We start from the raw sequence: 25,994 nt of genomic DNA, 5'->3' as shown, positions 1-25,994 counted from the left end.
TGCCTCATGCCTCAGTCTCTGGAGAAGTCCTAGCTAGGATTTCAAGTCCTAGTCGTAGCCTAAGAGTTCAAGACTGTAGTACATAGCCACAGCACTTCTGCTTTGGCAACACAGTCAGACCCTGTCTCAAAAAAAAAGTAAAGAAAAGAAAATAGAAATTGGCCAGGCACAGTGGCTCACACCTGTAATCCCAGCACTTTGGGAGGCCGAGACAGGTGGATCACGAGGTCAGGAGTTCGAGACCAGTCTGGCCAACATGATGAAACCCCATCTCTACTAAAAATACAAAAATTAGCCAGGCCCAGTGGCAGAGGCCTGTAATCTCAGCTACTCGGGAGGCTGAGGCAGGCAGGGTAACTGCTTGAACCTGGGAGGTGGAGATTGCGCCACTGAACCCTAGCCTGGGCGACAGAGCAAGACTCTGTCTCAAAAAAAAAAAAAAGAAAGAAAGAAAGAAATTGCAAGCACCTAAATTTAACCATCAAAATGTCATAATTTTGTGTTTAAAGGAAAGTTTTTTATCAAGTCCACCAAATGTGATATAGTACTATCTTTCGGTCAGAACTTGATTCTTGGATAAAAACAAAGAACCACTCTAATCAAGAATTCTCTGGTGTGAGGTAAAAAGCTAAAAACCTAAGTAAAGACGGCGGCCTTACTACACAGTTTATTTCTTCCCTTAAGAGAGTAAAAATAGCAGATTAAAAAATGTAAAAACCCATAAATAGAAGATACTATATAAGATTTCAACAAATTTCTAGAAAACAGAATGCAAAGGAGTAAGTGAAACAGGATGGAAGAAGCCCAAGTCTAGAGCATCTACAAAGAGGAAATTACCACGGAGAATGCCTATCTGTTCCGGAAAACTCCAGACAGGGTCAAGATTATGAAATGACAGATAAACAGAGGAGTGGAAAAAGAGACTCAAGGTTGGGGATTAACTCTAAGTGAAGTGACTCAATCCGCACCATCTCCATCAACTTGCAGCTGAATCCACATGTAGAATACTCTCCACCGAAACGTGGAGGCAGGCGTGGTGGCTCACGCCTGTAATCCCAGTACTTTGGGAGGCAGGATGATCATTTGAGCCCAGGAGTTCGAGACCAGCCTGGGCAACATAGCAACACCCCGTCTCTCAAAAAAAAAAAAAAAAAAAAAAAAAAAAAAAAAAAAAAAAAAACAGAGAGAAGAAAAATCCTACATTTTAACTGTTTCCAATTATGTAAAAAAGTTTTCCAGTTTTCCATAGGTCTCAAATACTTCAAGTCACATTTGAGGGCAGGGACAATTAAGAAGTCAACTACTCCGTTTGTGAAGGTAGAAGAAAACGTTAAAATTCTTACTTGCTGAGTTTGTCTAAATTCTTCCAACAGTTTTAGGGCCATATCATAATCTTTCAGCAAATGGTATGCAATAGCATATCCAATCCATGAAGCACGCTGTGTGGGGCGCAACTGAAGAAGCTGGTATCTTGTCTCCTAAAAAAATACATTTTAACTTGCTAAACATTCTCATTATTTCATTAAAGAAAACAATCTAACCTTTAACACATTTCTAATGAACTATATCAACAAAGATCAGTTTCAGCATAAAATAGAAGTACTTTTTATGTTTCTTACCTAAATTACTAAAGTTCTAGAATATCCTGTAATAGTCACTGTGAGGCTGTCACTGAAACATCTTTGGGGCCTATGCCTTTGGACTGCCTTATTAAATTACCTTTAAATAATGAGTTTTTTTTTTTTTTTTTGGTAACTAAACATTCTGTAAGAAGACTAAGATGGTTTTTTTTTAAACCACATTTTGCTACTTATAAAACTATTATATGAATTACATGTATTTACAGTGTAAATACATCATAATAATTGGCCAGACACAGGACAGACACAGCCAGGGGAAACACCGAAACATCTGACTATCCCTTATTTTTACTGTTGCATCTCTGTCATTCCCAAATCCTTTATTAAAGCGTAGGTCAGTATTATTTTCTCTGCCAACTCTTGGCGTTACCCTGGGCAAATGCAAAACTAATGTGTATCACCCATCCCACAATCTATCCTCTAAGTCCCAAGATTTTCTAATCTTTAATGATTTTCCCCTCCACTCCATTCAGAGGCCCACTCCCACAGCCATACCCTACAAGTTACTGCCACCCAGAAATCATAAATTTAGGTATCTCACTCTCTACCCACAGCTCCCATGCTGCCAACACTATCATTTGGTGACATTCCTACCCTTGTTCTTTGACACCACCAGAATCTATACTTCCTGGGTCCTTCACACTTTCACCACCAGCTCTCCTTTTTTTCTTTTAGAGACAGAGTCTCCCTATGTTGCCCAGGCTGGACTAAACTCCTGACCTCAAGCGATCCTCCTACATCAGCCTCTCAAGTAGCCAGGACTAAGACATATAATACCAGGCCTAGCTCTCTTTCAACTTAATTTATTTCACAATCCACTTTAGCAACCATTGTTTGGCCAATATTTTTAATTTCTATGCCTCATTCCTAAAGATAACTGATTTTAACTCCAACCGCATCTAAGCTGCTAAGCACAGCTGAAGAAAAAAATACACACTTCGAAGAGTGGTGCCATTATTATCACTAAGTTCAGCAGACCCCTTAAAGTGGCTGCAAAAAATCTAGGCATGGGGTATGAGGGCTTATATGGCAGTAGAGGGCAAAAGAAGTGTACAAATAATGTATTTAAAGAAAACTGTTAGAACCTAGTGGCCTCCTTCTCATAAGAAAGTAAGAGAATTCCATGTTGGACATAGTGATTCTATGATACTAAGTGGAATAAGCACATGGAGATGTCCAGGAGAGAGTTGAAGATGCAAATCTGAAGAGGTCTGAACTACAGAAAGACTGATTTATGGCAACCCTTCTAACATTTTTAAAATATCTACTAACCAATAATTTTTAAAAGCTACTTTTATGTTTAGGTTTCAATTATAAAAGCCCTATTAGTTTACCAAATTTGTAAACATCAAACCTACAAATAATCTAGTATAGCAGCTGCACACAGATATTCCAGTTAAACAGCTATGGCTAGGCATAGTGGCTCATGCCTATAATCCCAGCACTTTGGGAGGATGAAGTGGGAAAATCACCGGAGCCTACGAGTTCAAGACTAGCCTGGGTAACATAGCAAGACCTTGTCTCTTTTTAAAAAATAATTAATGAATTAAAAATGTTTTAAAAACCAGTTTTGTTTTTGTTTTTTGAGAAAAAGTCTTGCTCTGTTGTCCACGTTGGAGTGCAGTGGCACAACCATGGCTCACTGGAGTCTCAACTTTTAGGTTCAAGGGATCCTCCTGCCTCAACCTCCTGGGTAGCTGGGACTGCAGGTGTGAACTACCATGCCCGGCTAATTTTCTTATTTGTAGAGACGGAGTCTGGCCTATGTTGCTAAGGCCGGTTTCTAACTCCTAACCTCAAGCGATCCTCCCACCTCAATCTCCCAAACTGCTGGGATTACAGGCGTGTGCCACCGCACCCCACCAGTTATCCTTTTTTGATACTCAAGTAAAAAGTGCGATAACTATGACTGAGGAGGAAGGTCCCAAGTGACATACACCTTCTAACGAACAATCAAATCTACGTGATCTTGGCTTATGCTCACCTCATTCTGAATTCACATGCTCTTAAATTATATCTACTGTAAAGTCACGTACATTTAAGAATGAAGTACTTACTCGGTAACCTTCAAGGTCTCTCATTTGGATTTGCAACAGTGAGAGATCCCTCAAAATTTGCAGGTTATCTTTATCTAATTTGAGGGCATTTCGGTAACATTTTATAGCTTCATCGTATTTCTTATCAGAACGCTGCAACAGTCCATATACATGCCAACCTATTAAGTTAAGGAAACAAAGACATATACAGACACTAGAATACACTATGCTACATATCTAATATAAAACTTAAGAAAATGGTATTTTGCCTGGAATTTGTTTCAGAATGATCTGGGGTCTGGGAAAGGGGAATAGTGAGGGGAAGTTAAAGAGGAAACCAGATCAGGCTTGGTTGATAATTGTCAAATTGTTGAAGCTGGGTAATGGCCACATGGGGAGGGGGTCATTATTCTGTTCTCTCTGCTTGTGTACATGTTTGAAATTTTCTGTAATATTTTAAGTAACCTTAAAGAATTCTTGGCAAAAATTCTTCACATTTTCTACCCTCTATCCCATCACTTTCCTACCCCAGCAACCTCAACATTCACCTATTCTTCATCATGATGTCTTGAAACAGAATACATACAAAAACTGCAACTACCTTTTGAAACAAATTTACAGTCAACTAATTCTAAAGTAACGTGTAACTATCACCTAATTTCCTAGTTTATATTAAAGGCCACAAAAAATAAGTTTTATTTCTTATAAATTAAAGTCTTAGCATATGTTGGAGTCAGAAGCCCCACAAAACTATCATACTTACATGCCCTTCTCTTCACTCTGGGGTAAGCACTGGGATAAAGAAATAAGTATTTAGTAATTTGAGAAAACCCTAAGCTAAATATGTGAAAACACTACTGAGATTATTTGTGTTCAATACCAGTACGTGGCTAAGTGAATTAAATGTAACAAATTAAAATGCAAAGGCAATATGTGAAAAAAAAATGCAGATAAAAATATAGGTAAGCAAAACAAACGAAAGTCAAATTCAATGATCCATCCTTTAAAAAAAAAAATTTCTTTTGGCCAGGCACGGTGGCTCATGCCTGTAATCCCGACACTTTGGAAGGCCGAGGAGGGTGGATCACCTGAGGTCAGGAGTTCGAGACCAGCCTGACCAACATGGCGAAACCCCATCTCTACTAAAAATACAAAAAGTAGCTGGGCATGGTGGTGCACACCTGTAGGCCCAGCTACTTGGGAGGCTGAGGTTGGAGAATTGCTTGAACCCAGGAGGCAGAGGTTGCAGTGAGCCAAGATCATGTCACTGCGCTCTAGCCTGGGTAACAAAGACTCCTTCCCCAACCAAAAAAAAAATTTTTTTTTTTTTTACACACTGGGATATTGCCCAAAGAAAAACACAATTATAAAGATCAAATTAAGTAACAGCTATGTCTCCGTGTTAACAGAAACCAAGCTAAAGAACCAATATCATACTTATTATTAAGTAAAATCTGTTTTAAAGTAAGTTTTTCTTCTAAAATGTCTAGAAGAAAGTTTAAGACACACAAATTTTAGCATACGATTAACTAAAAGTCAGTATTTGGAGTAATAGGAAAGTATCATCCAGTTAATTATGTTTAAGAAAAAAATGGGTTTCAAGTCACATACAATTATCAAAGTAACTTTTCTCCAACACTAAGCACAACAGAAGTAAACACATTTTATAAAGATTTCCTTTAAAATACTCCAATAAATAAACACAGGGTAGAGAACAAATGAAACTAATATTGGAAGAGGGGCACAAGCAAAAACGAAACTAATATTACAAAATGTTGATAATGATTATAGTTGAGTAATGGATACACAGAGTTCATTAAATTCTCTCTTCTATGTACAATTGGAATTTTCATAGTACAAATTTAATTTGAATTAAGAAAAAACTAGTTAAAACAAACTATTTAACTACCGCAAAAGGATACAGACATGACTCTTGACATCATTACGAAGTCCTTTACGAACAAATTCATAAGCTTCTTCTTTTTTTCCTAAACAGTTCAGTGTTAATCCTTTCATAGCCAAAGTCTCTGAAAAATAATTTTTAAACTCTATTTACAAATGACAGAAAATGATTATCTTAATAGTACTTTAATAGTTGAGATCTGAAGGATTACTACGGCTCCAATTCATCTTTTTAATCTCACAGTCTGAATTTCCCTCCAAGTAGAAAAAATAAAACTACATTTAAATAGCTACTTAAAGCTTAGCAGCCAAAGTCCTTCTCTGAAATTCCATAGTTTCCAAGTTGCTAAAATGGCTTCTGCCCTTCACAAGACTCTGTAAAAGTGGTTGACATTACTCTGCTGAAAAAATTAACAAAGCAGGCCAGGCGCAATGGCTCACACCTATAATCCCAGCACTTTGGGAGGCTGAGGCGGGTGGATCACCTGAGGTCAGAAGTTCGAGACTGGCCTGGCCAACACAGCAAAACCCCGTCTCTAATAAAAATTAGCCAGGCATGGTGGCACGCGCCTGTAATCCCAGCTACTGGGGAGGCTGAGGCAGGAGAATTGCTTGAACCCAGGAGGCAGAGGTTGCAGTGAGTCAATATTGTGCTACTGTACTCCAGCCTGGGCGACAAGAGTGAGACTCTGTCTAAAAAAAAATTAACAAAGCAGACATGAGTCTTATGGAATTAAATCTACCATAGCAGTTCCATAGCTCTTACCTAAGGTCAATTCTAATCAATCTGATTTACAACCACACAAAAACACTCAATTTACCTTAATAAAGACATATACATAATTTAAACCTCACTTTATTCAATATTGGAACAGACTTCATTTTTGACAGCAAGTTTATTCCAACAAATTCCACTTAGGCTAATTACATCAGTTCACATTTCAAGACCACAACACTGGATGATGGTAGCGGCAACAAAAAATATGTAAGGAAGTTAATAAAAGATGGTTTAGAATGAAATAATTCTCTGAATTATCCACAAGAAGGGAATTACGCAAGAAGAATGATTTTCAAACTGATTTCCACAGACTCTATGGTATTCAGAACATGGTGATCCTGTGGTCCAAACCCCCCTCCAACACCTTTTATCTATTTCACATGTTGAACTTTCCCACAGGCTCCATTTGGACAAAGGTTCCACAGCTAAAAAGCTTGAAAACAAGCTTTAAAATTAATTCTATGAAATGAAGATTTCTTTCCAATTCCTTCAACGAATCTTTTAAATGGTGTTAGAAAAGTGAGCAAGGTCAGCCTATTTTCCCAATAAGATGATCTCAACCATTACCCAAGTCTGATACTGAGTAACCTCAACCAGCATTGCTATGCTACAGGATCGTAACTTTCATGTCTATCCTGATCCATCCTTCTAACACTGGCTATTACTGAAAAAGGATACAACAAGAAAATACAAACTTTATTAACACCAGTGTTAGAAAAACAACTCAAAATACGCAATCTAATGGTAAATTAGTAATATCATATGTAAATGTCAGCACATACTAAAATAAAAAACACATCTACCAAAGAATAAAGTGCAGGTGACCATATCTTCATACTTTTATATCGCAAATTTTGTCCTAATTTTACACACAGGAAACCAAGGTATAAACTTAAAATTCTATTTTAAGTAATAAAGGAAATCAGGTCCATAAACATACTGATACATACTTTCTCCAATTTTTCCCCAATAGATAAACCAACCATCCTAATCTTATCCTTAAGTACATATACTTAAAGATAATACCGGTAATCTAGAAGACTCATACAAAGCATTAAAAAAATGCTGAACATTTATGCACTCTAATAGAGAATGACAAGGCCTTGGAATCTGGGAAATACTCTTCTTTCACTGTTAATCCCTGGTTTTAGAATTTGATTTCCCTAAAGCAATCTCTCACATGAGACAATACCTCCATGTTCAGCAAATTTTGGGTTCGACAGAATCATCTTGCAAAACTTGAGGCCATTTTTGTACTGCTTCTGTTCATAACATTTCTGTAAAGAAATATGAACAAAAGTTATTTTATCAAATGAATACACAACGGGTATCATATATTCTTTTCACGGCATCATATATTCTAAATTCGAGATCCAAAATTAGGTCTAAAACGTGATGGAAAGGATATCACTTACAAACATGTAGTGTACTTTTGTTACCTATTCTTGTCAAATTGTTCTAAAATCTACATATTTTCATTTTTATAAAAGACCATGAAAAAAAAGACATTTAAAAAACAGGAAATTTGGCCGAGCAAGGTGGCTCACACCTGTAATCCCAGCACTTTGGGAGGCCACAGTGGGTGGATCGCTTGAGCGCGGGAGTTCGAGACCAACCTGGCCAACATGGTGAAACCTTGTCTCTACTAAAAATACAAAAATCAGCTGGGCATGGTGGCATGCACCTGTAATCCCAGCTACTCAGGAGGCTGAGGCAGTAGAATTGCTTGCACATGGGAGGCAGAGGTTGCAGTGAGCAGAGATCACACCACTGCACTCCAGCCTGGGCAACACTGCAAGACTCTGTCTCAAAAAAAAAAAAAATTACAAAAATTAGCCAGATGTGGTGGCGCATGCCTGCAATCCCAGCTACTTGGGTGGCTGAGGCAGGAGAATTGCTTGAATTCAGAAGCTGGAGGCTGCAGTGAGCCTAGATCATGCCATTGCACTCCAGCCTGGGCAACTGAGTGAGACCCTGTCTCAAAACAACCAGAAAAAAATGGCAATTCAATCAACACTGCCACAGAATTTTTTAAATTTTGTTTCCCTTTCTTAGTACACAGGATTTTTGAATTCAAAATAATTCCAATGCTTTGGGAGGCCAAGGCAAGAGGACTGCTTGAGCCCAGGAGTTCAACACCAGCCTGGGGAACAAAGCAAGACCTCATCTCTACAAACAAATTAAAAATTACTCAGGCGTGGTGGTGCACATCTGTGGTCCTACTACTTGGGAGGCTGAGATGGGAGGATCACTTGAGCCCACGAGGTTGAGGCTGCAGTAAGGCATGATTGTGCCACTGCACTTAGCCTGGACAGTAGAGCAAGACACTGTCTCAAAAAAAAATTTAAGCAAAAACATGTGGCAACAGAAAAATACCAGAAACTGCACTAAAAGCCTCTGCTACTGCAAGAATGAAACCAAAGTGCATGTATAGGTGCATGCACACACAAATACTACCACTTATTGAGCAGCTATTATATGTCTGTATAAAATTTGTAATCTCTTAATACCAATTATTTAAGGTAGGTGTCATTACTTCCACTTCAGAGATGTGGAAACTGAAACTCCAGAGTTCAAAAACTTGTTTATAAGCGGCTCAGCTGCAAACTCTGGTCTTACTCCAAAGACCATCATTAGTCCAATGCAAGCATAAGCAACATCTTTATTCCTGAATGCCACCAGCCAGGGTACGCAATTAACATCTCTCCCTGGCAGTCACTGATGCGGACAACACCCCATTGCTTTCTACTCTTCCCTGGCTTAAGTTGTTCAGTCACACTGGGTGTTACGTTACTCAACATGCCAAGCTTATCCCCACCTCAGGCCTCCTATACTTGTGGTTCCTTACACCTGAAATGCTTTCCTAGATCTTCCCATGGATGGTTCCTCATTATCATCTAAGTCTCACATGTCCCCTACTTGCCCACTTTATCAAATACTCCCATCCTTCCTTCCTTCCCCAACATACTCTCTACCATATTACTCTATTTTCCACACAGTGCTATCATTTCCTGAAATCTTATTTTGCTATTATCTAGTGTCTGTCTTCCCCACCATCATATAATGGATCCTTAGAACAATGATCTCACCTATCTTTATTTTTTAGAGACAGTCTCGCTCTGTTGCTCAGGCTGGTGTGCAGAGACACAATCACCATAACCTCAAACTGCGAGCTCAAGTGATCCTCTCACCTCAGCCTCCTGAGTGGGTAGGAAGGACTACAGGTATGTGCCATCACGCCTGGCTAAATTTTTTTTTTTTTTCCTTGGTAGAGATGAAGTCTCGCTATGTTGTTACATTGTTCTTTTGTTCCTGGGCTCAAGTGATCCTAGCTCTCACCTCAGCCTCCCAAAGTGCTGGGATTACAGGCGTGAGCCACTGCGCCAGCCTCAGCCTATTTTAAGTACTGCTGCACTGCCATGGCTAAACAAATAAGAAACTGCTCCATAAATACAGCCTACTAAGTTCAAAGCAAAATGCCACTAGCAATAGATGAGACCGTCATTAAGCCCTGCAGCAGGGGCTGGATGTGGAAGGAATTAGGAAAGTCTTCACAGAAAAAAAGTTTATATTGAGGCCTCTTGACAGCCTCTGGGGAAGGGAACTAGGTGGTTCTGGGATAAGGATAGGAGAGAAACCTAAATTTTGAATGATGTGAATATACTACCTATTCCAAAAATATTTTAAAATAAAAAATAACAATCTGAGTTTGACTACAAGAGTCTGTCTCACACATACAAGAAAAAAACAAGTGGAAGGAACTACTGAGAAAGACAAAGAGAAATACTAGTTTTTCTGACTTACCAAGTGATCTGAAAATAATAATCATACTGCCAATAACAGTAATAATAGTTAACACCTACTGGAAGCATTTACTATACGTCCAGACACTGTTCTTATTTTTTTCCTTCACCCCATGACAGCTTATTTACTCTTTATTTAAATCCCAGGAAAGCCTATGAGATGCATGATATCCCCATTTAGATAGAGAAACTGATGCACAGTTACAGAGTTTATATAACTATTAAGTGCCAGAGTCACAACTCTTAACCAGGTAGTCTGGTCCCAGAGTCCAAGCACTCAGGTAAAGAAGACAAGTCTACCTGTAATCTCAGCTACTTAGGAGGCTGAGACATGAGAATCGCTTGAATCTGGGAGGCAGAGGTTGCAGTGAGCTGAGATCTTGCCACTGCACTCCAGCCTGAGCGACAGAGCGATACGCTCTTGCAAAACAAAAAAAAAGACAAATCTACATTCACTCAGCAACCATTATATAGTAAATAGAAACGATAGATTCTAGTCTCAATTTTGCTAATACTCAGACAGAGAACCTTAGCCCCTTGGTCATTTACCATCCTTAGGTTTGTCTCTTCCTAAAACAGGGCATGGAATAGCTCCAAAATACAACGAACTGCAATGCTAATCAATATCCAGTCTGGGGAATAAGACATACAGATATAAGCCACGTGGAACATGTTAAAAACCAGCTGGTCAGTCTGTGTGGATGTGTTTAAGTTTTTTCAATAGAAAACTTTTACTGTTGGTAGCAAAGCACTTTAACCCACTAAACTTTAAAGATAATTTTATTATAGAGACTTCCGTTTGCTATGGAATTTGTTGTAGCCAAATTTTACCCACATTTATTGCAATTGTGAAATGATAAAATCACCCACTTATGCAGAATCCTCCTAAATTCATGCAATCTTGTCAGAAACATTACATACTTAGATTTAAAAATGTTTAGCTTGGCTGGGCACAGTAGCTCACATCTGTAATCTCAGCAATTTGGGAGGCTGAGGTGGGATGATCACTTGAAGCTAGGAGTTCGACAGTAGCCTGGCCAACAAGAGACTTCCATCTCAAAATAATTGATTTTTTTTTAGTGGTTACCATTTCCCAATTTATCTGGGGATAAACTTTACCTTTTTTGTATTTGAGAATAACAAGTAATGTAACGTTTTCCTTATGACACTGATCCATGATTTGAACTACAAAAAATTCATATAGAGAGAAAAGAAGTGCTGTCATCTTTAAAGTATGATGCCAAATGTCCTGAAATCCAACTAGCGATTTATAAATGATATTCTCATTAATGTTTCAGATTCCCGAGGCAAAAAAAAATTAAAAATAAAAATAAATAAGTTACTTCTCCAATTCCATGCTGTGTAAAATAGAAGGGCATGAGAAAAAGTAAAATTAAAAACTACAAAGCCCAATGAAGCAGCCTGCCACATGCTTTAATTACTCATATTTTTAATGTTCTCACACTTGTCTCTTATTGGTTCAAAACTAAGCACCACATAATATTTAAAATTTTTATCCCTAACTATGTATCTTAACATTCTGAAGACTAAGTGTAAAGTTTCTATCGGCTTGAAACAGAACAGCTACTATGAATCATCTGCCGCTATTAATACTTAATATTACTCTAAAATCAGTATTTTACTTATAGTAAAGTTAAGCAACAACTAACAGCCATATAGCCAACCCAGCTTTCAATAAATTCGCCTTTAAACCTAAATGCATGTTTAGCAAATAAAAGCTTTTCTTCCGGTGAAAAGATAAACTAGAAAAGACAGTTACCTACTAATAATATTAGTTTAAAACCTAGGGTAGCCAGAGGATACTGAGGAAAGCAAAGGCATGCTGCCTCTTCTTGGAAGAACAGAACCTGGAAAGCCACCAGGGACGCTGGCACACAGCCCACAGAAAACTGCCCACCCGGCTCCGCAGCGGTCATCACTCTGGGGCCATTATTCAGGGTTCTGCTCCGCAATAAAATAAAAACGCTCCCCTTAAATGCAAAACCAGCCAGTCCACGCGGCTTTAATTACTCAAGCAAGGCCTGTGCGACTAGAAAGGAAAGAGCTGTGTTGAAGTTGGTGACAACTCAGTAAAGCACTTCAAGTCAACTATTCACTTCCAAAGAGGTACATTATAAACAGGCAAACTTTTTTCCCAACGAGAGGTGGTGCCAAGCTTGGCTTCCTAGAGTTGCCGGTTTTATTTCCTCGTAACCAGGAAAAATTCCACCATCGCATCGATCCCGCTTTAACAGGTATGCGGGTGCGCCGTGCAATCCAATTAAACGCAAAACAGAGAATGCAGAACGCAAAACACCTCACCGAGGGGAGACTGGCAAAATAAACCAACCAGGGAGGATCCCTGAGGGACTGCTGCGAGCCCGGCGTGGCAGAGCGCACGGCAGCCACTACCAGGCGAGGAGGCTGTGCCCAGGCACTGCGGAGGGCGGCGTGAAGTTTCTGGAAAGAGCGCGGCGGGGGTGAGGCAAGCCGCTGCAGACCGAGGAAAGGAAGCGCGCGGAGGAGCGGCGCGGTTGCCCCCGGGGCCGGTCGGAGCGGGAAAGTGGGGTCCCGCGAGCTCCGAGGTAAACAAAGAGCGGTGGGCAGCGGAGGCCAAGCCCGGCCTGCGCCGGCCGCCACCAGACCGCTTGCCCTTAAGGCCCGAGGACCCGGAGACTGGGGGACGGCAGTGCGGCCTATGGTCACTCACCAAGATGCGTTTGAAGAGGTTGCTCTCCTTGGGCGGCAGCAGCACGTTCGGCATCGTGGCCGGCGGGGAGGCTAGGTGCCCGGGCGCTCCGTTTCGCGGGGGTGGGCACCGGGACGAACTGCTGCTGAGAGTCGGTCTGCGGGCGATGGATTAGTTCATTGGCCTACAGTTGCAGTTGGGCAGCCTGGCTGTTCGGCACGGTGGCAGTGGAGAAGGAAGGCTGTCTGAGCAGGACACGCTTTCGCCGGGCTCCGCTTTTTGGCCAGCGGCGGCGGCGGTTCCCGCGCGCTGCAAGATGGCAGCCAGGGTCCGCCTCCCGAGCCCGACCCCGTGCGCATGCGCGAAGCGCCCTGCGGCGAGGGGCTGCGGGTGACTACGGGGGCGTGGCGGGGACCAACTGCGTGGATTTGCCTTGGGCTGCGGCTACCCTCGCCGCAATCTCGGCGCCCCCTGGGGCTCTGGCGAGCTGTCACCGAAACGTTGGAGTCCCATGGCGTGGTGAGTCACCACCCTCATTCGCCATTGCTCCTATGTATCAGAGCCCCTCATAAGACTCCTACTTATTGTCTGCTTCTCCTTGCAATAAAGTAATAATAAATAAAAATGAGAATTTTCTTTAAGTAGAAAAGAGAAGACACTGACTTGTATTGCACTCCTGATAAGCTTGTGGCCCAAAATAATGTTAGTTATGACTCTGAAGAGTCAGTTTTTTGCATTTCTCCCCATTTAGGAATTTGAGTGTCCGACACAAAGTAGACTTTTGATGTAAGATGAACTTGTTTTCCTTCCTTTTCCTCCTTGATTCAGACTCTAAGGAGAAGCCTTCTCTTTTCAGTGCAAACCAAACAAATATTTACAATCTTTGTTTTTGTTTGTTTGGTTGGTTGGTTTTGAGATGGAGTATCGCTCTTGTAGCCCAGGCTGGAGTGCAGTGGCGCTATCTCGACTCACTGCAACCTCTGCCTCCCGGGTTCAAAGATTCTCCTGCCTCAGCTTCCCAAGTGGCTGGGATTACAGGCATGCACCATCGCGCCCAGCTAATTTTGTATTTTTACTAGAGACAAGGTTTCACTATGTTGGCCAGAATGGTCTTGATCTCTTGACATCGTGATCTGCCTGCCTCAACCTGCCAAAGTGCTGGGATTACAGGCGTGAGCCACCACGCCTGGCCGGAATTACGGTTTTATAAGGCCACTGGTCTTCTGAGACCTGAGACCAGAGAAAGCTACCCTTTCTCTTCAGATAGTTCCCCTTCCTACAAGCCGTATAATAATGGGAGAAACAGGCTTCAAATCCAGGATCTTCCAACTCTGGGGTACTTTCTACAACAAATAAAAGGCAGCATATTGATGGTAATGTGTGAGTCTGGAAAGATACAAGGGTGGCAAAGAATAAACCATACATACAGTGTAGGGTTAGTATTAAAGTGTGTGTAAACATTAGGTACATAAGCTTATTTATACATGTGCTGAATCTTAATGGGTGCATATTTCTGAGACTATAAAGTAGTTGATGAGTAACTGCATTTAGTGGGCTGTAATCAGAACTGGGCTGCCCTTTTTTAATTTCTTTCTTTCTTTCTTTCTTTCTTTCTTTCTTTCTTTCTTTCTTTCTTTCTTTCTCTCCTTTTCTTTCTTTTCTTTCTTTTCTTTCTTTTCTTTCTTCTTTCTTTCTTTTCTTTCGAGACAGTGTTTCCCTCTTGTTGCCCAGGCTGGAATGCAATGACTCCATCTCAGCTCGCTGCAACCTCCGCCTCCCAGGTTCAAGCGATTCTCCTGCCTCAGCCTCCCGAGTAGCAGGGATTACAGGCATGCACCATCACACCCGGCTAATTGTGTATTTTTGGTAGAGACGTGGTTTCTCCATGTTGGTCAGGCTGGTCTCAATCTCCCGACCTCAGGTGATCTGCCCACCTCGGCCTTCCAAAGTGCTGGGATTACAGGCGTGAGCCACCATGCCTGCCTATTTGATTTTCCTTCTTTCTAGCTTAAGTTGGTTGGAGATGAAAGAAAGAATCATAGGAGTCTTTTTTTTTCTTTCAATCTCCTGCATTTCACACAGGATCATAGGAGTCTTTTAAAATAGGGAAAGTACTGTCATTAAAATTGGGGGTCCACAGCAATTCCATTGCTGGGTATATACCCAAAGGAATATAAATCGTTCTACCATAAAGACACATGCACAGATGGCCAGGCGCAGTGACTCATCTGTAATCCCAGCACTTAGGGAGGCTGAGGCAGGTGGATCACCCTGAGCTCAGGAGTTGGAGACCAGCCGGGGCAACATCACACACACACACACACACACACACACACACACACACACACACCACTAGCTGGGCATGGTGGCAAGTGCCTGTAGTCCCAGCTACTTGGGATGCTGAGGTGGTAGGATCAACTGGGCCTGGGAGTCAGGTTGCAGTGAGCCAAGATCATGCCACTGCACTCCAGCCTGGGCAACAGAGAGAGACTCCTGCCTCAAAAAAAAAAAAAAAAAAAAAAGACTCATGTTCATCACAGCACTATTCACAATAACAGAGACATGGAAGTAACCTAGATGCCCATCAGTGGTGGACTGGATAAAGAAAATGTGGTACATATACACCATGGAATACTACACAGCCACAAAAAAGAGTGAGACCATGCCCTTTGCAGCAACACAGATAGAGCTGGAGGCCATTATCCAAAATGAATTAGTGCAGGAACAGAAAATCAAATACCACGTTTTCACTTACAGGTGAAATTATAAATACTGAGTACCCATGGATACAAAGAAGGGAACAATAGACACTGAGACCTACTTGAGGGTGGAGAGTAGGAGGAGGGCGAAGATTAAAAAACTGCCTATAGGGTATTATGCTGATTACCTGGGTGACAAGACTATCTGTACACCAAACCCCCACAGCATGCAATTTACCCCTGTAACAAACCTGCACATGTACCCCTTGAGCCTAAAATAGAAAATTGAAAGAAAAAAATAAATAAAAGTGGGGGTCCAAGGGCCTATGTGTACTCTGCAGAGCTCCCAAGCTGCCCAAGCTGTTAGGAGGTAGGCAAGTATAGCTGCTTTGGGAGCTTGCCTGAGTTGTACCTGAACTAGTGGCAGTCCCCCACCCAGAGAACTGAGCAGGCACACAGAAGTGCCTCCTCTCAGCACCCTCATAGGCAACAAACACTACCACAATTCTACCCACAGTTTGCTTACCACAGCATTACTAATTCCTGAAAACCCTTTGGCTCCTAATTTATCTATATTGTCATTTATCTACATCATCGGAAGTAAAGGGTTACTCATGGGAAGAGCCAAACCTTCAGTGCTTCAGTCAAGCCCTCACTTGACCCTCATAGGACATCGACTTTTCTAGACCTATTTCAAAATGACAAATTAGATTTTTTAAAGAAATATACAAGAGAAGGGAAGAAAAGCATAGTACCAACTGTAAATATTTTAAAGACAAGGAATGTTTGTCTTTTATGAAAGTTTCCTGTGGGCCTCTTCCAGCCTTATTTACTACAAATCATTAACTATCTTCACTCTCTGTGGTAACAGCTAAATTGTCATCCTCATTCACCATTGCTCTCCCCAACCTCTAAATCAGCAGCCGAGGAAGGTTCTTCATGAGCACTCTGCAGCGCCTACCCACTGCCAACTTCCCCTTCCCATGACACACAGCTCTGTGCCAGCATCTCCCAGGGAAGCACAGTCACGCAAAGAAAATCTGCAATCCCAAATACTAGAAAGCAGCACTAGTTTGCTACTAGTCATAAACTATAGTTATATATAGTTATAAATACTCATATTTAATATTTTCTTCATCTGTCTTTCACATATCATACACACATGCCTTTTGTATTAGTCTGTTCTCACATTGCTATAAAAAAATTACCTGAGACTGGGTAATTTATAAAGAAAATAAGTTTAATTGACTCACAGTTCTACAGGCTATACAGGAAGCATGGCTGAGGAGGCCTCAGGAAACTTACAATCATGGTGGAAGGCAGACGGGAAGCAGGCACGCCCTACATGGCTGGAGCAGGAGGAAGAGAGTAAAGAAGGAGGTGCTACACACTTTTTTTTTTCTTTTTTGAGATGGAGCCTCACTCTGTCACCCAGGCTGTAGTGCAGTGGCATGATCTCAGTCACTGCAACCTCCACCTCCTGGGTTCAAGCAATCCTCCTGCCTCAGCCTCCTGAGTAGCTGAGACTACAGGCATGCACCACCACGCCCAGCTAAGTTTTGTATTTTTAGTAGAGACGGGGTTTCACCATGTTGGCCAGGCTGGTCTCAAACTCCTGACCTCGTGATCCACCTGCCTCAGCCTCCCAAAGTGCTGGGATTACAGGCATGAGTCACCATGCCCAGCGGTGCTACACACTTTTAAACAATCAGATTGTAAGAACTTATCATCATGAGAACAGCAAGGGGAAAATCTGTCCCCATGATCCAGTCACCTCCTACCAGGCCCCTCCTCCAACACTGGGGGTTACAATTCAACATGAGATTGAGGTGGGGGGGCACGAATCCAAACCATATCACCTTGGTGGTCTACACTACTGTGGGGGTAAGGGGAGAGGGAGGGAATAGAAAGGAACACCAATCATGCTGCTGGTAGTTGTCATCCTGAACCTTATGTGTTTAAAAGATGTAATGTATGCACAATCAGAAAGCCTAGATTAACCAGTAACTTTAATCTTATTACTGACTTCCTGTTTAGTCTGGAACAAATCTTATTCCTATCTTTCAACAGAAAATGGGGTTATAATAACATTATTATAATGTGTTTCACAGCAGGGTTATGTGAATTTAATGCGTAGTCATTTCAAAGCCTGTGATAAAAAACAAATACTGTGTAAATCTGAACTCACTGTCTCTCAGGAAAAATGCTGAAGTCCCTTTGGAGCCATCATGGACGTCCACCCAGATGCTCCTTCCTGGCGCTTCAGTCGGTGCATACCTCCTTTAGAATCATGCACAAAGTAAAATAACAGTAACCACATCTGTAAAGACCTTTGCAGTTCCCAAAGCCCATTTTACATATATAACATGGCCACTGATTCTTCTTGTTCAGCCTAGTAAAGACAAGGAAAAAAGAATCTGGAAAAGGATTTTCTCCACCCCATACACATGCATGTCTTCCAGAGCCAGCTGGCAACCTAAAATCAAATAGTTTGCTGCTATTCTCACAGCCAATTTAACTATGTAATTAAAGGCTGATGGGAAAATAACTTGTCAGGTTACACAGCGTGTTCCACCTCAGACTCCCCGATGTTTCTGCTCTCTTCCATGTTCTTGGCGCTTCTTTCTGAGAAAGGTACTCTCATTCCTCCCTTTGAGTTCTTCATCTCATCCCTTTTTGCTTTTCCTCAAATTTTATTCATCAGTTACTCTCCTCCCAGTTTGCATGTTCTCTCTCTTTACGTAGTTTATATCGTAGTGGGAGGAGACAGGTTATAAATGCATGAACAAATAGACAAGGTAATTCCAAACTGTATGAAGTCCTATGAGGGACATAAAGCACGTCCTATGAGGGAAACAAAGCAAGGTCATTTGAGAGCAATGGGGGCTGAGGGAAGGACAACTTTAAACCAAGTACACAGGAATGAGAACCCTTTGGGGAAGTGATAATGACAATTGAACAGAAACCTGAGGATGAGAAGGAAGTTTGGCTGGGAGATCCTGGTGGGGGACCACGTGTCATAGGATGGCATATTCTAAACAAAGGGAACCATATGCAAATGTCCTAATACAGGAAGACGATTGGTATGACGAAGGAATAGAAGGGAGAGGTGAGACTTTGTCTCTCTTCTCTGGTTAAAGGTCGTGGCTGGAATGTAGTGCAGGAGAAGTAAAGTGGTATGCAGTGCAGTTGAAAATATAGGCCAGGTTGTGCAGAGTTCGTGATCTCAGGCAATGTGGATTTGTTTTGTTTTTTTAAAATCTTAAGTTCAATGGGAATCCACTGAAACATTTTCAGAAGGCAAGTTACATGATCTGATGATTTAATTTTTTTAAAGTCATTCTGGCCAGGCACAGTGGCTCACAGCCATAATCCCAACTCCTTGGGAAACCAAGGCAGGAGGATCACTTGAGCACAGGAGTTCAAAAACAACCTGGGCAACATAGTGAGACCCTGTCTCTACAAAAAAATTTAAAAATTAGCCAGACATAGTGGTATATGCCTGTAGTCCCAGCTACTTAAGAGGCTGAGGTGGGATAATAGTTTGAGCCCGGGAGGTCGAGGCTGCAGTGAGCCATTATTACACAACTGCATTAAATCACTCTGACTACATGGGGAAAACAGATGAGAAATAGTAGGGTATTTTTTAGGAAAGTGGCAACTCTATTTATTCCTTAAGATTTGGCTTCTGTGCCCAACAGTTTTCTGAAAGTGTTTTCTGAAATATCATCAGTTCATTTGTTCTGCGTTGTGAAACCTGAAAAAGCCAATCCTTCAAGATAAATCCTTAGTGTCTAACTGGGCCTGAATTGAAAATAGAGCCAATTGGCCATTTGCTGATTAGAGATCACACATGTACTCTGAGTTCCTTACAGGCTTTTGCTTAACTTTTCAGCTTTCATAGCTGCCAGTTCCTGTTTATACTCCAGAACCAACCAATAAGCTGTAACCTGTGTCAAGCAACCAAAACTCAGCAAACATCAACTAATCAGAACTAAGCAAGTTTGCATCCTTCATTTGCATAAATGGAGGAGCATGGGAACCTGGGTAGGTACTTTCTGTATAAAAACAATCCCTCCCTTTGTTCTCTGGAATGTACCTTCCTTTTGTGCCAAAGGCTGTGTCTCCCCAATTTGCAAACTGTTCATTGGAATACTCTCTTTCTTCTAAATTCCTTTTCAGAGAATTTTTGTTCACAGTATTTATTGTTGAGCACCTACAATGTTACAGGCAGTCTGCTAACAGTCAAAAATATCTGCTCTCAGCGGAAGCCCAGGCACGTGTCTGTAGTTCCAGCTACTTGTGAGGCTGAGACAAGAGCATCACTTGAGCCTAGGGATTTGAGGCTGCAGTGCACTGTGATTGTGCCTGTGAATAGCCACTGCCCTCCAATCTGGGCAATAAGTAAGATCCTGCCTCTAAACAAACATCTGCCCTCATGGAGCTTATATTTTTAAGAATTTGCCAATTCCAAAAAGTTTCTCAGTCCGCAGGGTCCTTAATCTCTCATTGGCATTTCACACTGTAGACCACCCTCTCCTTCATGAATTTCTCTTCCTTATGTTACCAGAAAGGGCTCCTGATCCAGACCCCAGGAGAGGGTTCTTGGATCTCACTGAAGAAAGAATTTGGGGCCAGTCCACAGTGCAAAGCAAAAGCAAGTTTATTAAGGAAGTAAAGTGGTGAAAGAATAGCTACTCTATAGACAGAGTAGAGCGTTTCTGAAAGTAAGAGGAGGAACGCGCCCACCCCTAGGTACAATGCTTATTTATATATAGGATAACAACAACAACAACAACAACAACAAATAACATGGGGAGATTTGCTCTGCTACAAGGGTTTGTGATATAAAAAATTAATTTTCTTAATTACTGTATTTTGCAAGAATCGATATTATTTATCTTTAAAGCAAAATTAGGAGTGCTTTTGTTTTCAAGATATCAGGACATTCCTGAGTCTGGGTCTGTTTAGTAAATGTTATTAATCTGTTCCGTTAATGTAGCGGCTAGGAATACCTACCCTCCTGGGAATGCAGCCCAGCAAGTCCCAGCCTCACTTTTCTTAGCCCTCACTCAAGATCGAGTAGCTCTGGTTCAAATGCCTCTGACACTTGCATCGCCAAGACACTGCAGAATTCTGGGTTTTCTCCTGCACCTCTTCTTAGTCATCCTTTGGGTCCTCAATCAAGTCCTCGTTCTTCTCCTAAATGTAGATTATCTAGATAATTCTGTTTTCTTTTTCAATGACAACAAGAAAACATGTTCATTGAACACCTACTATGTGCAAGACCAGCATGTACAGAATACACTAGCAATACAAAATTAATAAATTCTCTTGCTCCCACAGTGTCATTATTAACACCAAGTAGATGATTTCAAATCTGTCTCCAGTTTCAAGTCCTTTTTTGATCTCTTCTGGCCTTCATTCTCATTGTTTAATATCTCCGTCTGGATGTCTTATAAACATTTCCTACTTTAACAGTTGAAATAAAATTTATTATCTTCCCATCAAAGTAGTCCAAAAAAATGGAGAAAACTACTTCTCTGTTTTTGTTGACACCACTCTTGTAGTTAGCATCAAATATATATACATATAAAATAAAAATAAATAAATCAAAAAATATAAATAAATAAGAAAGGCTCTTTCTGGAATTTCTTATCTGGAATATAGATATTCCAGACTCTTGAGCAGCTGGAATTACTACAGGTTCCACCTACTCAAGGTGCTGTCTTGAATAGCTGGAATTATAGGTTCCAACTACTCAGGTGCAACCACACCCAGCTTGCCTCAAAATTTTAAAATCAACTTTGACTGCTCTTTCTTATTCTCAAGTTGCCAAGTGCTTTAGATTCTAGATCTAGGCCAGGTGCAGTGGCTCATGCCTGTAATCCCAACACTTTGGAGGCCAAAGCAGGAGGAACACTTGAGCCCAGGAGTTTGAGACCAGCATGGGCAATATAAGGAGGCCCCATCTCTACAAAAAAATAAAAATAATTTAGCCAGATGTGGTGGTGCACACCTGTGGTCTCAGCTACTTGGGAGGCTGAGGTGGGAGGATCACTTGAGCCCAGGAAGTCAAGGCTGCAGTGAGCCATGATTGTGTCACTGCACTCCAGCCTGGGTGACAAAGTAAGACCCCATCTCAAAAAATAAAAATTAAAAAAAAAAAATCCATATCTAGTGTGTTTCTCCCTTTTCTTCCCTGTATTGGGGCACATAAATGATTCCCCAAATATAGCCATGCTGAGTGCTTTTGAAAATCCTCAAAAATAAGCCTGAGAAGAAAGGTCTTTCACTATGCCCTTTCTCCCACTTTCCTGTCTCTCTGATCCTGTTTCCAGAAGCACCCTAAGAAAGACTCTTGGCCAGGCATGGTGGCTCGCACCTGTAATCCCAACACTTTGGGAGGCCTAGGTGGGCGGCTCACCTGAGGTCAGGAGTTCGAGACCAGCCTGGCCAATATGGTGAAACCCTGTCTCTACTAAAAATACCAAAATTAGCCAGACGTGGTGGTGGTGGGTGCCTGTAATCCCAGAACTCGGGAGGCTGAGGCAGGAGAATCGCTTGAACCCAGGAGAGGGAGATTGCAATGAGCCAAGATCCTGCTACTGCACTCCAGCCTAGGCAACGGAGGGAGACTCCGTCTCAAAAAAATAAAAATAAATAAATAAGAAAGACTCTTTCTGGAATTTCTTATCTGAAGAAGAAAGTTTGAATACAATTGTCTTAAGACTCCCTCCCTAGGAATCTCATCAAATAACCAGGAAAGATCAACCACCGGAGAAGAGAAGAGACTGGGGGTCATCCCCACACCCAGACAGACTTTTCATCTGTTCTTCTGAGAGCAGCACCGAGAGATTTCCCAGGGACTTTATCTACATAATAAGACAGACTTTGTTTCTGTGCAGCTCTGGTTCTTTTTTTGAGATGGAGTCTCGCTCTGTTGCCCAGGCTGGAGTGCAGTGGTGTGATCTCGGTTCATTGCAACCTCCACCTCCTGGGTTCAAGCGATTCTCTTGCCTCAGCCTCCTGAGTAGGTGGGATTACAGACGCCCACCACCATACCCAGCTAATTTTTGTATTTTGAGTAGAGTCAGGGTTTCACCCTGTTGGCCAGGCTGGTCTCAAACTCCTGACTTCAGGTGATCCGCCCACCTCGGCCTCCCAAAGTGCTGGGATTACAGGCGTGAGCCACCGTGCCCGACCTGTCCTTCGCCTTTCTATATCCTCTGCCTCCTACCTCCCAAGTCAGTACATCTCTCCCCTCTGAAAACAGGTACATAAGCTTCTGTATAATAGTGCATTGTTGGGTCACCATTCTATGATTCCCCCATGCTATTCACATGAAAATAAAATTGTGTATGCCTTTTCTCCTATGAATCTGCCTTTTGTCAGTTTTCAGTGAACCCTAAAGGGTGAAGGGAAAAGTTTCCTATTCCCTGGTGAATGCAGAGTTAATTCCACTACCTGCGCTTAGGAGGGCATACATCTTTACCTTCTTAAGGAATTTTACTCCTCTCTCCTATTTCTCCTTTCTTTTCTCAATTACTGCAATCATTTCATCATAACTGTTATTGAATACTTACTCTGTACTAGACACTATATGCAATTTGCTATTTCTTATTTAATCTTTATGAAACCCCTATGAGAAAAATACTATTATCCCTGAGAAAAAGAGAAATAGCTCAGAGCGATCCGATCTATGTGAGGTGTGCAAAATGTATCAGGCCCAGAGAGACATGAGTATAGAGCTTCAGTCATGGCTCCTGCACCCAGTCAATTGTTTAGAGGCATTTTGTTCTTGACTAGCTGCCTCGCCCATTACCTTCATGTTCCTGAAATTTGTGATACAAAAAACAATGTGTAGCCAATCAATAACTTAAGTCATTTTAATGTAAAATCTTGGTAAACAATTTAGGAATTGCCTCTTTTTTATTTTTTTCCTTTAAAACCCACTGGTAAGCCTGGGTGCAGTGGCTCATGCTTAAAATCCCAACACTTTGGGAAGCTGAGTCAGGAGGATTGCTTGAGGCCAGGAGTTCAGGCCCAGCAAGACCCTGTCTCTAATTATTTTTTTAAAATGTTTAAACTACTTGTAATTATAGCAAATAGAAGTGTGTATTCAGGGAAACTTGAATCTATGCTTTTGGGTGGCCATCTTCAAACTCTGAGCTCAAATAAACTCTATGCTTAATCATATTTTCTGTATCTCATTACTTAAGGTTGACATTTTGGTGACCCAAACGGGACCTGAAGCAGACCTCCAGTGATCACTGTCACTTCACTGACAACTGGAGACCTGGTGCCAGTAGTTTATCCAACCTTCTGGAGTCAACAATGATCCCCGAAAAGGCCCCTCTCAAGTTTGAATCTTCCTGGCTTGCTTGAGGATTGAGACATTATTTGAGCCTATACACATTCCTAAATTGATAGGGCTGAAATGGAAACTCTACTGTTCGGTAGGAGTTTCATTTGTTGTTCTTTAGTGATTTTGGTGATCACAGATTTGTAAGTTTCACTTTTTCTCTGATATTAAGGTCTTACTTGAATTACACCTTAGAGCTTTTCAAACTTCCCTCTCATTCAGAATTTTGGTCAGGAAGATACCAGTTTATCACTGAAAAAAGAAAATCTTTAAAACTGGCCAGATTGTGAAGCTCAGTTCAAGTGACAAAATTAAACTTTTCTTCTTGAGTGATCAAAATTCCTCCTGCTAGATCTTTTTGGCCATTCAAAAGGAAAGTCTTAGTTATGGGCAACCTTACTTCTATAACTGAGTCTTCCTCCTGAAGTAGAGCTCCACCACTAGAAACACCAGCTGGATTATGTTTAATACTCACAGCACCTCCTCATGCAAATATCTAGAAAAATGGATCTCATATTACTCAAAATGACCCCAAGTTACAATGGCCAAAATGGGGTACTTTTGAAACACCTAAACTAGTCTATCTGCATGATCCATTAGTAAAAGTCGGCTCTAAAAGAAAAGAAAAAAACTGGGAGCTATTTTCAATGGTACTTAGAAACCTCTAAAAGAGGTTGTGATAAAGCCAATTCTCTGCAAGAGTAAGAGAAAAGTACAAAACTATTTCTGAATTTAAAAATACTGCTAAAATTTTTCCCCCCCTGCAGCTTCTGTTTCTCTTTTTTTTTTTTTTTTTTTTGAGATGGAGTCTCATTCTGTCACCCAGGCTGGCGTGCAGTGGTGTGATCTCGGCTCACTACAACCTCCACACACACACCCCCACCCTCAGGCTGAATCACATCTCCTGCCTCAGCCTCCCGAGTAGCTGGGATTACAGGCATGCGTCATGCTCTACTAATTTTTGTATTTTTTAGTAGAGACAGGGTTTCGCCATGTTGTCCAGGCTGGTCTCAAACTCCTGGCTTCAAGTGAACTACCTGCCTTGGCCTCCCAAAGTGCTGGGATTACAGGTATGAGCTGGCGTCCTCCTTCTCTTTTGACAGAACTTCCTTGTCCAGATTTACCTCCTCTTCCTCTTCTTCCTCCTTCTGCTGTTCTGGCTCCATTTTGGAAATACCTTGTGTCCATTAGAGGAGAACCTGACTTGATATATCAACCATGGTCAAAAGTAGAACTTAAAGGCATAATTTAAAAATTCCCAGATCCTCTTCAGGACCGCACTGAATTTGCTAGAAAATGTGATTTAAATGTTTGAGCTTATAATCCCAGATTCTCTGGTTTATACCAAGTGATTCACATGTTAGTGTCAGAAAGTAAAGCCAAAGATTAGATAGCAAAGGCAAATTGGAGAAATTGTTTAAAGGACTTCCATAAATTTTCTGAAGCAGATCATGAATGGGCCTGCAATACTGCCAAAGCTTTGCTAAATCCTATCCCCTTCATTTTCCAAAAGTAGTTAATTGGAACAAAATATAACAATACCATCAAAATCTTGATGAGCTTGTAATGTTATACTATGAGAGTGTGAAAAAAAAAAACAACAACATTTAAACGATATTCAGACCTATCAGAATAAATGTATGCTAACTTACCAAAATGATGTTCTCCTTAACTAAAACTTAGTAAATGGATCAGATGAAGAACTGGCGTTTGTAACAAAGAGATAATGCCCCAGTTGGACTGCCTCTCAAACTCATGAGCTAGTTAATTTTGCTGATCAAATATCCCATACCGAGGCGGAGCTTGCAGTGAGCCGAGATTGCGCCACTGCACTCCAGCCAAAAAAAAAAAAAAAAAAAAACAAATATCCCGTACCCTACCTAAGGAAGAAAAAGAAAGAGTCAAACAAAGAGGAAAAGCTGAAAAGATCATGAGTTTGCAACTAAAACAATTGTCTAACCTAGTAAGTTCCAAAACCAATCTAATCCTCTGCTTTGCAATTACTGCAAAAATCCTGGACATTACAAAAAGGATTGTAGATTATATAGTATTCACAGCTCCTTCTCTCAAAGAAAAAAAAGG

The 25,994-nt window shown here is 41.2% G+C and overlaps 2 protein-coding genes across 7 annotated transcripts in view; one reads left to right on the top strand and one right to left on the bottom strand.

The window, feature by feature from the left end:
- Positions 1-13,167, bottom strand: part of NAA16 (N-alpha-acetyltransferase 16, NatA auxiliary subunit) — a 65,836-nt gene extending 52,669 nt beyond the window's left edge. For 2 of the 4 annotated variants that reach the window (XR_012091995.1, XR_005236507.2), the window contains exons 1-5: positions 12,870-13,166; positions 7,549-7,633; positions 5,599-5,703; positions 3,698-3,855; positions 1,344-1,478 (exon numbers count right to left, since the gene is read on the bottom strand). Coding sequence is in view for 2 of the 4 variants with exons in the window: in XM_073013663.1 (XP_072869764.1) it covers positions 1,344-1,478; positions 3,698-3,855; positions 5,599-5,703; positions 7,549-7,633; positions 12,870-12,923 (537 nt within the window). In the remaining 2 variants the exon portion in view is untranslated. Of the gene's footprint in view, positions 1-1,343; positions 1,479-3,697; positions 3,856-5,598; positions 5,704-7,548; positions 7,634-12,869 lie in introns of all 4 variants that reach the window. The other 2 variants (XM_073013663.1, XM_007960229.3) reach the window with 2 other exon arrangements.
- A 91-nt stretch (positions 13,168-13,258) lies between these two features.
- The window catches only part of MTRF1 (mitochondrial translation release factor 1), an 88,247-nt gene continuing 75,511 nt past the window's right edge, over positions 13,259-25,994 (top strand). For 2 of the 3 annotated variants that reach the window (XM_073013688.1, XM_037986764.2), the window contains exons 1-2: positions 13,259-13,367; positions 19,443-19,594. In XM_073013688.1, the coding sequence (XP_072869789.1) occupies positions 19,573-19,594 (22 nt within the window). In that variant the 5' untranslated portion in view covers positions 13,259-13,367; positions 19,443-19,572. Of the gene's footprint in view, positions 13,368-19,093; positions 19,595-25,994 lie in introns of those variants that run through there. The other variant, XM_073013683.1, reaches the window with a different exon arrangement.

The sequence above is a fragment of the Chlorocebus sabaeus genome, chromosome 3 (genome assembly GCF_047675955.1).
Source record: "Chlorocebus sabaeus isolate Y175 chromosome 3, mChlSab1.0.hap1, whole genome shotgun sequence".
In the NCBI taxonomy this organism is placed as follows: domain Eukaryota; kingdom Metazoa; phylum Chordata; class Mammalia; order Primates; family Cercopithecidae; genus Chlorocebus; species Chlorocebus sabaeus.
Note: the sequence above shows the minus strand (reverse complement) of the source record. Positions and strands in the feature narration are given on the sequence as shown.